The 13,564-nt window shown below is 53.1% G+C and overlaps 1 protein-coding gene across 1 annotated transcript in view; it reads right to left on the reverse strand.

The window, feature by feature from the left end:
• LOC110593232 (plasmolipin) overlaps nucleotides 1-9,465 on the reverse strand; it is a 19,030-nt gene extending 9,565 nt beyond the window's left edge. Inside the window, exon 1 of the mRNA XM_021704478.1 lies at nucleotides 9,216-9,465. Within this exon, the coding sequence (XP_021560153.1) occupies nucleotides 9,216-9,350 (135 nt within the window). The 5' untranslated portion in view covers nucleotides 9,351-9,465. The remainder of the gene's footprint in view (nucleotides 1-9,215) is intronic.
• Nucleotides 9,466-13,564: the final 4,099 nt, after the last annotated feature.

Here is a 13,564-nt window from a genome sequence, read left to right on the forward strand (position 1 = left end):
ATGCCTGAGGTAACCAAGACTTCCAATTTTCCAAGAGACACTAGAAATCTGAATTTGTATGTGAAATCTTCAGCTTTTTAAATGTTGGCAATGAACCCAAAGGTTGCGGAGACAATGTGAGGATGGGGCCCATCCAAAAGCCTCCAGAACTCCCTTCTCCCCACTGCACTTTCCAGGAAACTGAGGCCCAGGGGTGACATGAACCCTTCTGGGGTTCCCCCTCACAGGGACACTTCTGGGCAGCTGAGGACACTCTGAACTTGGCCTGGCCAGGCCCAGCCTCCACCCCCGCCCTGGCCCTTCTCCCGACAGTGAAAGGGACTTTATGGGGACAAAAAGCCATCCATTGTGTCAGAGGAGACAAAGGCGCAGGGGACAGAGGCTCCCGGGCGCCTGAACTGGCCACAACAAATCCACACACCACCCCCTCCCTGTGCAGAGGCAGCGGGCTGGGGAGGGGGGGACAGAGGGAAGGCTCCCTGGAATCCCCGCACTGTAAACCCCGGGCACTCGGGAGTCCTGGGGGCCGCCTCCCAGCTCCACCACCGGCGGCCACAGGTTTCACGCCTCTCAGCCTCCCTTTCACTGCAAAGCCATCATTTGGTCATTGAACAAAGTCTCCTGAGGGCCCGCTGTATGCCCGGCGCCCTTACAGACCCTGGGGGTGAAGCAGGGAGCCCGCAGCCAAGTCCCCCCGCCCCCGCACACACGCACGCACGCACCTCCCAGCCTGGGCTGTTGCAGAGAAGGTGGTGAGGATGGAAATGCTGGCTCAGGGCCTGGTTCACCTGCTGGCTTTCCAAATGCGGCCTGTCACATTACTTGCTATTCCTCAGTCTTGAGTCTCGGAACTGCGGTTTTTAAGCCCTAGAGATGGAAGCGATTTCTGCACACCTACCCCAGCAGCCCCCAGAGCCCCCCTAGCGAGGACCTCTGGCGCATGTGTGCACGCTGCATGTGGAGGGGCCCACTGCTACCATGGTGACTTTCAGAGTTTTAGAAAAATCTTCCCAACATTAAGCTCAGACTGCCTCCTGCATATCCCCATGCCAGTTCCCAATCCCTGCACTGTGGCCCGGGGGGATGGAGCTGCCCAGAGGGGAGGAAGGGTTTCCCTGTGGAAGGGTCTCCACATTACAGGAGGTGGGGACACTCCCCTGAGGACCTGAGCAGAGAAGGGCCAGGGCAGACCTCCAACCCCTGGGCAGAGGGGATGACAGAAGCTTCTGTTCTTAGCAACCCCCAGGGAGTGGCAGTGGGGTTGGCCCTCCAGAGAGATCTGGCTGTTGGAGCACATGGAACTTCATCAAACTTGGGAGGCCTGGCGTCCACCCTGGGAACAGGGTGATGGGGGAGCCTGAAGTGAAGCTCTTCCTTACTCCCTGGACTTCCTTCTTCAGACACTGGCTCTAGTTCTGATCCTGGCAGTCATGACGAGGGTGACCTTGAGCAAACCGTGCCCCATCTCAACTTCAAGGAGGGACAGGTGACCTCATCTGGCTAACCTCATAGAGGGCAGCAGATGACCTGTCTGACCACCCCCACCCCCAAATTAAAGCTGGAACAGCCTAGTACAGGCCCAGGTCAGTTGCCCAGCAGCTCATATGCTGAGTCCTGCCTAACCTTTAGCCCTTGTCTCCTTGTCCTGACTGTCCCCATGTGTGAGCTCCTGGGGTGCCACCCTGGCCTCTCCCTCTTGGACAAACAGGACAGGCCAACCCAGACCAACAGCAAAGGGCCTGTTAATATCCAGGGCCGAGCTCACTGGGCTGCCAAGAAAACCAGCTCACCCCTCCCTGCCCACCAGGCAGGTTCCCAGTGGCCATGGGGACCAGGGCAGCACCCCTGTGGCTCCCCGAGACCACTGATGAGCAGGAAATCAGGGCCTGGGCCTCACTGAATTCCACCACCAACCACTCACCGGCGGTCAAGGGGTGACCACCACCTGACCCTGTCACACATACAGAAGCAGCAACCATCCACCATCCACCATACGTGGACAGCTCTGCAGCCTCTTTCCACGTACACCTGGTTAAGAAAACCACCTAAGGTCACCCAGCCCGTAACACTGAACTCAAGGCTATGCTTGCTGCTGTGTGTTCATGGGAGGGTGTCTTCCCCAAACGGGGCCTGAGGGGCCTTCAAGGGCCACCCTCACAGTTTTTGTCACAAGCACAAACTACCTGTACTACATTTTTGCTCTGTCTTTTCATGTATTTGAAAGATTTTTAAATAAGTTGTATCATTTATTTTTAAAATACGTAATCTGTATGACATGGTGGGTAACAAAATGGTGTTTTTAGCAAGTCTCCCTCCTCTCCTGATACTCAGTTTCTTCCCCAGGGACAACCAAGAGGGGTTTCTTAGGTCTCTCTTCAGAGACTGCACACCGCACGCACGCGCACGCACACACACGCACACACACACACACACACACACTCTTTAAACAGGTGTTGTCTCTATTTAGTCTCTCTGTATTTCTCCCATACACGATAGTATTCTACACACACAGTTTTGCACCTTGCCTCTTCCACTGAACCATACAGCCTGGAGACTGTCCGTCATTACATAGAGAGCTGCCTTCCTGTCTTCTGGGAGGGGTAAGTCATTATCTTTTTACGAACTGCATGACATGCCACTGTACAAATGTACCGTAATTTACTGTAACAGTGCATGTCAACTGTTTCAATTAAAAAATAAATAAGGGGGGGGGCGCCTGGGTGGCTCAGTCAGTTGGGTGTCTGCCTTCGGCTCGGGTTATAATCCCGGCGTCCTGGGATTGAGCCCTGTGTCGGGCTCCCTGCTCGGTGGGGAGCCTGCTTCTCCCTCTCCCTCTGCCTGCCTACTTGTGATCTCTCTCTCTCCCTCTGTCAAATAAATAAATAAAACCTTTAAAATACATACATACATACATAACTAAGTAAGGGATGCCTGGGTGGCTCAGTGGGTTAAGCATCTGCCTTTGGCTCAGGTCATGATCCCAGGGTCCTGGGATTGAGCCCAGCATTGGGCTCCTTGCTCACTGGGGAGCCTGCTTCTCCCTCTGCCTGCCACTCCCCCAGCTTGTATGCTCTCTCTCTCTGACAAATAAATAAATATTTAAAAATAAATAAATAAAATGCTGATGGGAAATTAAAAAACAACAAAAGTCTGTGTGGCATAAAAAAACACTATGAGCAAAGTCAAAAACAACACTAGGAAAAAAATATCTGCCAATCATCTGGAGGTCCTAGCAAATGGTAAGAGACTTAGGATGCCACAGAATGGAGAAAGAGGACAGACAGCGAGATACAAACAACTCTTCAACAACGTGTTTTTCCAAGGCCAACCTCACTCATAAGGGAACTACAAAACACTACTATCCCGAGCAATGGGAGGGGCACAGGCCCAGGTGCTGATTCACCATGCTGGTGACCCGTCTGGAGGGCATTTGGCAAGCTCTACCAAAATCACGCACACACACACCCAGAGCCAGCAGTCCCATTTCTGGAAATGTACTGCACAGATGCGCTCAGTGGCTCGTGTGGGCTCATTCACTGCCAACAGGGTGCGCAACAGCAAGAGTGGGAACCCCAGGTGTCTGTCCACAAAGGGATGGGCCACACAAGTCCCACGGCAGCCACACAATGGACCACTGCGAAGCCCTAAGACAGAAGCGATCGCACTCCATACACGGAGACAAGACCACAAAGACACATTTTTACATGAAAAAGGAGCAGGTACAGAAGGATATGGATGGAAAGAGTGCATCCCTTGGGTAAAGTGGAGAGAGATAGGACTCTCCAGCCACATGTGCGTTTCTCTCCTTAAGAGTCTAAAATGGGGGGCGCCTGGGTGGCTCAGTTGTTAAGCGTCTGCCTTCGGCTCAGGTCATGATCCCAGGGTCCTGGGATCGAGGCCCGCATCGGTGCTCCCTGCTCGGCGGGAAGCCTGCTTCTCCCTCTCCCACTCCCCCTGTCTGTGTTCCCTCTCTCACTGTGTCTCTCTCTTTCAAAAAAATAAATAAAATCTTAAAAAAAAAAAACAGTCTAAAATGGAAGCTGGGAAACCAGAGCGGTGGGCACGGGTGGGGGCGACTCCAACCGGAAGGGACAGAGATTTTGTCAGCCTGCCCTTTCCCAGCCTATTTTATTCTGAACCATAGTAAATATATTACCTATTAAAGAAATTCAGAACAGGAAGGATTAGAGAAAGAAACACCCAGCGAAGTGCGTACCGTCAAGGGAAAAGCACAGCGGGGCAAATGCACAGAGTGTTCCCATCTGTGGTTTTTAAGTGAGGACAGGGGTCACGTGCAGAAAAATGCTTAAGACTCAGTGTGGAATGCTGCCTTCTTGCAGGCGGCTGCCTCGGGGGACTGGTCAGGGACTGGTCACGGAGGAGAGAGATGACACTTGCATCAATCACCCTTCATATTGTTGGACTGTTTTGCTGTGTGCCTGTGAATTTTCTCAAGTGATAGAACCATTTTTTTAAGTGGGCCCATCAGTAGAGAAAGGGCTACACAAAAGGGGACGACAGCGACAGTCGGGCATGCCCTGAAATGGTTAACAGGGAGGGACACAGATCTGTGTAACAGAAGAGATCTCAGGTGCCTTGGGTGTAAGAAAAGCCACCTGCTGAACAAAGGAGAGGGAATAAAATCATCCCCGTTTTTTACAATGCACAGGAAAAAGAACTGGCAACTCCCAACAGGGGTCCCCTTGGGGAGAGGGACAAGCCATCCAAGAATAACTTTGGCCTTATCTGTAAAAGGTTTTCATTTTTTTTTTTTAAAGATTTTATTTATTTATTTGAGAGAGAGAATGAGATAGAGCATGAGATGGGGGAGGGTCAGAGGGAGAAGCAGACTCCCTGCTGAGTAGGGAGCCCGATGTGGGACTCGATCCCAGGACTCCAGGATCATGACCTGAGCCGAAGGCAGTCGCTTAACCAACTGAGCCACCCAGGCGCCCGAGGTTTTCATTTTTTAAGGAGAATGTATTCACATATTTATTCCAAACACTCAACTCCCTCCTGGCCACAACCAGTGGGGCGTGCGGGTGGAGCTAACAAGACAAAGCACTGGTTTCCTCTGGGCACAGGAGGTGGCCGGGGAGCTTGCAGGGCCTAAGGAATGCCCTGGGAGGCCCCAGTACCGCACTTCCAATGGGGCTGAGCTCTGCTCATACCTTGGGGACCCCAACAACCTCTCCAGGGGAGCCTCTTCCTGGAGGACAGAGGTGACTTGTAGGCCTTGCCCTAACCACCACCAGGAGAGGAATGACATGCTTGCCGAGTCTGGGGAAAGAGTCAGGATCACCGCAAGGAAAAGCGTTCTAATACTCCCAAATGTACAAGGATGGTGCAGGCAGCCTTGAGAGAGAGTGAGCTCCCCGACCCTGGAAGCATGCAAGCTCGAGGGACCTCTGGGAGCAAGCAAAGCAAGCAAGAGAATCCTAGGATTCTATGGCTCTGTGAATCCCAACTGCCCTTCATTCCAACACGTGCTGCACTAAGCACCATCTTCCATATTCCTCACTATCCCACCATCACTATTTTACCAACAAGGAAACGGAAGCTCTAGGATATTAGGGAAGGTACAATATCACACAGCCAGGAAGAGGCAGCCAGGACTTAAACCCAAGGCTCTCTGCTTTCAGGCCAGTGCTCCCACCAATACTTCCTGCATCACCCACAAATCACTGTGATCTAGCGGTGGGTGAAGCTTCTGTTATCTGTTTATTCACCTGCAAAATGGGAATTGTGTGGCCACCCCCAATCCCAGGAAGTCCGGCAAAAAGGAAGGATAGAGGCTGCCAAACAATGATGGCCCGAGTGCCACAGACCATTTATATGGGCTCCTACACCTGTGGCCTCGGGGCTGCCTTCTGACTGCAGGGCTTTTAGGCAAGCTATTCTGAGGTTCATCTGTTCGGAACCTCCTTCTTACTACTCCCTTCCTTGTAACTAAACCCTTCGGAGCCCACTTCTGTCAGGAAGCCTTCCCTAGTGGCCCTGGCTCCTGATGAGTCTCCCTTCCCTTTCCCCTCCAAAGCACCCCTAAGAACCTGGACTCCCTACCAACAAAACAAAACAGGAAGCATAGCTACAGCCAGGCTTTGGATCTGAGTGCAAATTCTGACTGCCACTCTACCCCATGTGACCTTATACAAGCATCAAAACCTCCAGATTTTTATGACCAAAAGAGTTGTCTCCAGATCAAACTTGCCTGCTTGCTTTTTAGATACTATCTGCATAAATTCATCATGTTTCCCTTTTTGCCTATGATGCTAGGAAACTCAATAAAGAATCGAAGGGCTTAACCTTGCTATAGATTCCGGGTACAATGATCTCTTTCTGGCTCTTCTTAAGTCAATCCTTCCCCCTCCTATGCACACACCACCAACTTTTAGAAATATATGACTTTAACTCCTGTTGTACGTAGCTAAATATCACATTCCATCTAATGTTCTTTCTGGAACCAGATGGGATCTGTGTGGGGGGGAGATGATAAATCAGTGAACACCGAAGTTGGTTCTTCAGGACACATTTAATACCAGACAAAGAACACATCTCTTTCCCAAGAAGCTGGGGCCTTCTGCCCACCCCACCTCCCTCCTCCCACCACATCTAGAACTCTTCACCAAATCCTTTGGGAAATGAAGAATTAGCTTTCAGCTTCCCATTTACTGCCTCTTCCATGCAGCCTTCCCTGATCCCTTTGCAGAAAGCTCATCCTCTGGGTACCTCCCTCAGACCAAGAGCCCTTGGAGAGTAGGTGCTGGGCCTTTAGGGGGTTGGGAGGGATGACCACTCTATCACTCCCTCAAAAGCACCACACCCTATGCCCTGTGGGAGCACAGCTGAGTGTGGTAATTAAGAGCATGGGCCAGAAAAGTCAGACCACCCAGGGCTTAGATCCCAGATCTTGGGCAAAGAACTGACCTCTGAGTCTCATTTCCTCACCTATAAAATCGGGAGAACAGAGAATATAAAGCCCTTGCCAAAGAACCCGGAGCCTAGTTCGCACCTGACTGGTAAGAGTTTTTATGGCTTCCCAGCAGACGGTGGTGCCTGTTGGGGTAAAGCCCCCTACGGACCAGGAAGCTGTGTACTGGAACTGTCTGTGGCCAGAGAAACAGCTCAAGAAGCAGCTTCTCCCACAGGTAGGATGGTTAAGGCACTAAAAGGGGCAGGTCTTCAGAACTTCGATGGGAGACCCTCATCCCCTCACCTCCAGCCCCTAAAGCACTGCAGGGGAGTGGCAAAGGAAGGCCACCCCACTCACACCCAGTACCTCACTCAGTGTCTGGAGACGTAAGTGCCAAGCAAAGCCTTCTGGCAAGTCCTACACCCTGTGTAGAGCCCGGGGTTGATATCTGTGCAATGGGACCCAGATATTCAGGACTGGGCTGCTGGGCCCACAGGGACCCCCAAATCAGAAACAGCAGCCTCCTCCAGAGGGATCTACGCAGGTCCCAGCAGGCACAGCAGGGCCCCCTTACTCTCAACTCCAGTTCTCACTGTTCAAATGCAAAAGCCAGGGCTCAGGTCCCATTAACCAAGAGCTAAGCCTAAGGCTCCACCCCACCGCCCCCCCCCGCCCCCCCGCAGAGCCCAGCCAAGGTCTCTCCGCTGTTGCAAAACCCCCAGGCTGCCAACAGAACAAGATCCCCATCTCTCCCCGGGGCACTTAGCGCCCTCAGCTTCAACCACCTGATCCCCTCCAACTTCCTTTCCACTCGCCCATCCCCAAGCCCTGGCTCACACAGTACCCCCGCCCCCCAAAACCCTGAACACCCTTTCCCTTCCTCTGCCAGAGTTCAGTGAAGTCAAAAGCTCCCTCTCCTCCACGAACCTCCCTGGACTCCAAGTTCAACCCCCTCTCCTCTGCCCTTTCAGCCCAGGGCCTGAGGATCCCTTCCCACTCCCGTGCCTTCCCCACCGTCCTGGAGCCCAGCACAGCAGCACCGCTCCGGACAGGGGCAAACCTACCTGCAGATTTAAATCAGGCCCCCACCGAACCCCTTACCCACCCCGGGAATCTCCAAAACAACTCTGGGAGATTATTACAAATGTAGATTCTGGGCTGCACTTCCTGAGATTCAAGTAACAATTCCACATTTTTTCCGGGGGTGGGGATCAAGAATCTACATTTTAAACAAACTCCTCCAAGAGAGTCTGAGGCTGGGGTGGGGGTGGGGGGCCCCCCAGAGAGAGATTTGTGAAATCCTGAAACCAGAGCTACGACTAACCCAGGTGGAGGCAGGCGCTCACGGGCGGTGGGGGTCTCAGACCACCCACCCTTCCAGCCTGGCAGTCAAGCCAGGATCAGGGAGGAGGGGGGCGGGCGGAGATGCCCTAAAAGAAAATAGATCCTGGCCCACCTCCAGTTCCATCTTAGTCCTCTGGGCCCTCAGTTCCTGGGGGAAGCCTCCCACAGGGGCAGCCACCCAGCTTCCTGACCCACCAGAGAGTACTGTGGGAAGAAAGCGAACACCGCCAGGCCTGAAACTGGTGTGTGGGGAGAGGGGTGTTCCGATCGGTTCGACTCTGCTGGGGTCTTCTGCACCAGGGTCTGGGAGGCATCGGAGCCTTGCCTCTGGCTTCCCACAAACCCCTCCCGCCTGCGCTGGGCGCGGTACTTCAGCCCCGCGGGGCCGGCCAAACCGGCTGGAACCCGGTGGGGCACCCAGTGGAAGCCAGAAAAGCCCGGTCCCTGCGCGGGAGCCCAGAGGGCCGCGCCTAAATGTATGCGCCGGAACGGAGGCGCCCTCTCGCTTAGAAAAGGGGCTTTCTGGGGCTCGGCCACGCGGAGCCGCTCCGAGTGGACTTTGCTTCACTCAGGCTGGGTGTCCTGGAAGGCTGGGGATATCGTCCTGGCAGAGAGAGACAGAGGCTGAGACAGAGAGGCTCAGAGAGCGAATTGTGCGCCGTGACTATGCGTCTGTGAGCGCTCCTTGGGCTGGTCTCCAGTGACCACCTCGGGGGATGATGGGGCGTGCGAGAGTGGGCACCCTGAACACGGGTGCTCGCAGGGACGGCAAGGGGGAGGTCTCGAGGTGAGAGCGCTCCAGGGTGGTCTCGGGGGCGTACGTCCTGGAGGCGCCCCGTGGACAGGCGCGGCGCGGCGGAGCCTAAGGTGAGGGTGTACTGGGAGCAAACCAGACAGCCCCGAGCCCTCCCGGCCCGGCCGTCCCCCACCCCGACCCCGCGGCCCCGCGCGCGCTCACCAGCTGCAGCAGCATGAGCGCACCGAGGCTGGAGCGCACGAAGCCCAGGTCCGGGCGCAGCGCGGAGACCGAGGCGCCGGCGCCCTGCGCGGGGCTGCTGGTCCGCGTGCTCACTTTCGACGGGAACTCGGCCATGGCGGTTCCGCTCGCCTCCCGACGTCGCTCCGGCCGCCGCCGCCGCCGCCCCTCCCGCGGTGGGTGCCGGCTGCCGAGCCGCTCTTCCCCGGGGGCTCCGGCTCCCGCGGTGGCTCCTGGCGCAACGCGCGGCGTCGGGGCGGAGAGCCGCCTGCCGCCAGGTGCGGCCGAGCCCCGGCCCCGCCCCCCCGCGGGACCCGCCCCTTTAACTCTCCGCTCTCGGCCGGCGGGTTCCCCCCCTCGAGGCGTTCGTGGCCACGTCCACTTTCCAGACGGGGAAACTGAGGCCGCGGTCAGTGAGATGGCTCCGTCACAACTAGCCTGGAGAGCCGCGCTTTTCTCTCGTAGGGAAAGCCACCTCCTGGGACTCTCCCTCAGCGTCGCCGCGGCGTTCACCGCTGCTCCGCGCCCTGCCAGCCGGTCACGTCCAAACCCGAGGTGAACGCGGCTGCAGTACTCCGAGGCCTCCCCCGGAGGCCTCTGGGGCGCCTCTCTGAAGTTTCTCCTTACAGCGCGATCCGCTTTTCTGTGCAGCGACTCCTCAGGAGTCCCGGGAGACCGACCGAGCACCCGGGAGGTGAGGGTCTGAATCAGCTGAGGCTGCTCGTGACTCAGTTTATGTGGTCTTCACTTCTGGACGTACTAAGCATTAACTTAGAAGATCATGGAGCCTCAGTTTCCAAGTCTGTAATATGGAGAGATGAAGGACCTCACCTCACAGAAGGTCCTGGCACACCGTGGCGAGGGCGTGCATGGGGGGCACTCACAAGGTGGGAGATGATGTTGGAGTTACGGTTTCATTACTCCACCTGCACCCTGAAACATGCGCGCACGCGCGCGGACACACCCACACACACCCACACACACACACACACACCCCTTCAGGCCGTAAAGGCTTGCACAGTTTATTTATCAACCAGTGTTTGCAGAACCTCTACCATATGTCAGGCCGTACCCCAGTCCCTGGGGAAACAGCAGGTACAAGCTAGGCAACGCTTCTCGGATCCTACTTTCTACTGAGAGTGATAAGTGCTAGACTAGGAGGAAAAAACCACCTCAGTGACAAATGCTGTGACTAAAATAAAAGAGAGATGTGACAGAGATGGCCAGGACGCAATTTTTAGATAAACTGGTCAGAGAAGACCTCTCGGAGAGGTGACATTTATGCAGAGAGCTGAATCATCAGTAGGGTCAGCCTTGGGAAGAACTTAGTAAGTGCAAAGGCCCTGGGGCTGTAGGAAGCTAGACAGTTTGAAGAACAGAAAGATCCTTGGTGGGACTGGGGCAACATGAGCAAGGGGGGAGATTCAACAGGTAGGCAGACCAGGTCCCATAGGACTATTTAGATGATCTTATTAGTTTCCTGTGGCTGCCACTGACCGTGGTGTCTTAAAAAAAAAAAAAAAACAGAAATGTATTCTAGAGGTCAGAAATCTGAAATCAGTTTCAGTGAGCCAAAATCAAGGTGTCAGCAGGGCCGGTCTTCCTCTGAAGGCTCTAGAGGAGAATCTGTTTCTCTTCCAGTTCCTGGTGGTGGCTGCCGGCAGTCCTTGACCTGTGACCTAATCTCCCTAATCTCTGCCTCAAGTATCACAGTGCCTCCTCCTCTTCTGTATGGATCAAATCTCTCTTGGCCCCTCTTGTAAAGACACCTGTGATTGGATTAAGGCCCACCCAGGCAATCCAGGCTCACCTCCCACCTCAAGAACCTTAATTTAGGGATGCCTGGGTGGCTCAGTTGGTTAAGCGTCTGCCTTTGGCTCAGGTCATGATCCCAGGGTCCTGGGGTCGAGTCCAGCATTGGGCTCCTTGCTGAGCAAAGAGCTTGCCACTCCTGCTGCTTCTGCTTTCTCTCTCTCTCTAATAAATAAATAAAATCTTAAGAAAAAAAAGAAGAACCTTAATTTAATCTGCAAAGACCCTTTTTTCTTTATAAAGTAAAATATACAGATTCCGGGGATAGGGTTTGATATCTTTGGATGGTTATTATTCTGCCTACTCAGTAATGGAGGGGAGAGGTTAACATTTTATTCTAAGGCCTGGTGGGTTTCTAACAGGAGAGGGACAAGATCTGATGGCCAATATCTGATAGAAAATACCACTGGTTGATGATGACTGAGCCCTTTACCCACCCCTAAATGTTCAACCCCTTCCCCGTAGGCACCTGAGACTCTCCTCCCAACCCCACACGCAGTGGGCACTCGAAAGGAGCCGTGCTTCTTGGTAGCTGCAAACCCAGAGACCAGCCTCCCTATACACTACACAAGGCCAAGTGCAGAAGAACAAAGCTCTTGGGTAAACCTTTAATTTTATTATGACACAGAAAACAGTAAGATGATTGTTTCCGAGGCAGCATCTAAAACAGTAGAGTGTTTTGGTTTTGGTTTAGATTTTGTTTTTTTGGTTAATCCCACTTTCATTCCTTTCAAATGGCAGCAAGCAAGAGTCAATCACTGCATTGTTTTTTACTTTGACATTTTCTTCCAGACCAACTTCACTCTTGACCTCAGTCAGAAAAAGTGGGAAGGAACCTGTCCCCAGGCTGGAACCTGCCGCCCACCCAGAGTCTCCACTCGTGCCTTAGAAGTTCTGGGATGGGGTGGGGGAAACAGAGAGCTGGGGATAAGGCCAGGAATGCCTGTCCTTTCCCAGGCTTGCCCCCCTCCCTGGGGTCTGAGCCAGCCATCTCCACATAGAACACATGGCCTTTGTCTCAGTTCTCCTCCGTTTTATAAAGACTCCCTACTCTGGTCAAGTCCCTACTGTGTGCTGAGCCTCCCTCCTTTGGGGTAGGATGGGAGCATGCTGGAGAGGCAGTGGGGATTCAGGCACTGAGCAGACGTTTAATGTGTACCTTGGATGTGGTGGGCACTGGGGACAGCGCTGTGAGCCATCCAACCAGAGACCCTGCCCTTAGGAAGTCTGATGGGGGAGATAAACTAGATATATAAGCCCGCAGATAAACTGATAATTATCAATTGTGATAATATTACTAGAGGAAAAGAGCAGGGCCCCATGGGAAAGAATAATTGATGTTTGGGGGTTGTCAGGGAAAGTATAAACATTTAAACAGAGACCTGAAGGATGAATAGGAATCCGGCAGAGAAAGCCACCATATGTGCAAAGGCCCTGAGGCAGGAAAGACTTTGGGGTCTTTGAGGAAGGACAGAAGGGATTGGGGAGAGATGGGGTTCAGGAGGGAGCCAGGGCCCAGATCACCTGGTTCTTAAACCCTTGGTAATGGGGTGTATTTTATGATTAAAAAAAAAAAAAACAACCTTTGGAGGGCAGTTATATCTTTTGATTTACAATTTTTTTTTTAAAGATATTTTTATTTATTTGACAGAGACACAGAGAGAGAGGGAACACAGCAGGGGGAGTGGGAGAGGGAGAAGCAGACTTCCTGCAGAGCAGGGAGCCTGATGCGAGGCTCAATCCCAGGATCCTGGGACCATGACCTGAGCCGAAGGCAGACGCCCAACAACTGAGCCACCCAGGAGCCCCTTGATTTACAGTTTTTAAAAAAATTCATAAAGGTTCCCCTGGGACTAATCCAACAAGCAGCTTCCAGAAGCCAACTCTGGGAGTTACTGATTATAATCAGCAACTATCAATTAAACACTTTTCCAACTGGCCCTATGCTCAGTGCAATGGGGTTGGTTCAATTTCTTTATTTTTAATTGCATAATTAATTCATTAATTGATTTCATTGCACATCACACACACACATCTCCAAACCTGCACCTTTGATGTATTTTGGAATGTTGGTGAAGTTTGGAGCAGCTGAGGGCCAAGAAAAAATTCTTGAGACGTCTTTGGTGCAAAAAGGTGATTTTATTAAACTACAGGGACAGGACCCAAGGGCAGAAAGAGCTGCTGACCTGGGATTTTGAGGGGTGACTGATTATATACTTGGTAATTGGGGGAGGTAAGGAAAAAAGGAGGTGTCTAAAAGGACTTTCATAGGGGTGCCTGGGTGGCTCAGTTGGTTGACTGGCTATGGGTCATGATCCTAGGGTCCTGGGATCAAGCCCCACATCAAACTCCCTGTTAACTGGGAAGGCCTTTTTCTCCCTCTCCCTCTGCCTGCCATTCCCCCTGCTTGTGCGCTCGAGCTCTTGCGCTCTCTCTCTCTGTGTCAAATAAATAAAATCTTTTTATTTATTTATTTTTTTTTTTGAAGATTTTATTTATTTATCTGACAGATAGAGAGA

The sequence above is a fragment of the Neomonachus schauinslandi genome, chromosome 16 (genome assembly GCF_002201575.2).
Source record: "Neomonachus schauinslandi chromosome 16, ASM220157v2, whole genome shotgun sequence".
NCBI lineage: Eukaryota > Metazoa > Chordata > Mammalia > Carnivora > Phocidae > Neomonachus > Neomonachus schauinslandi.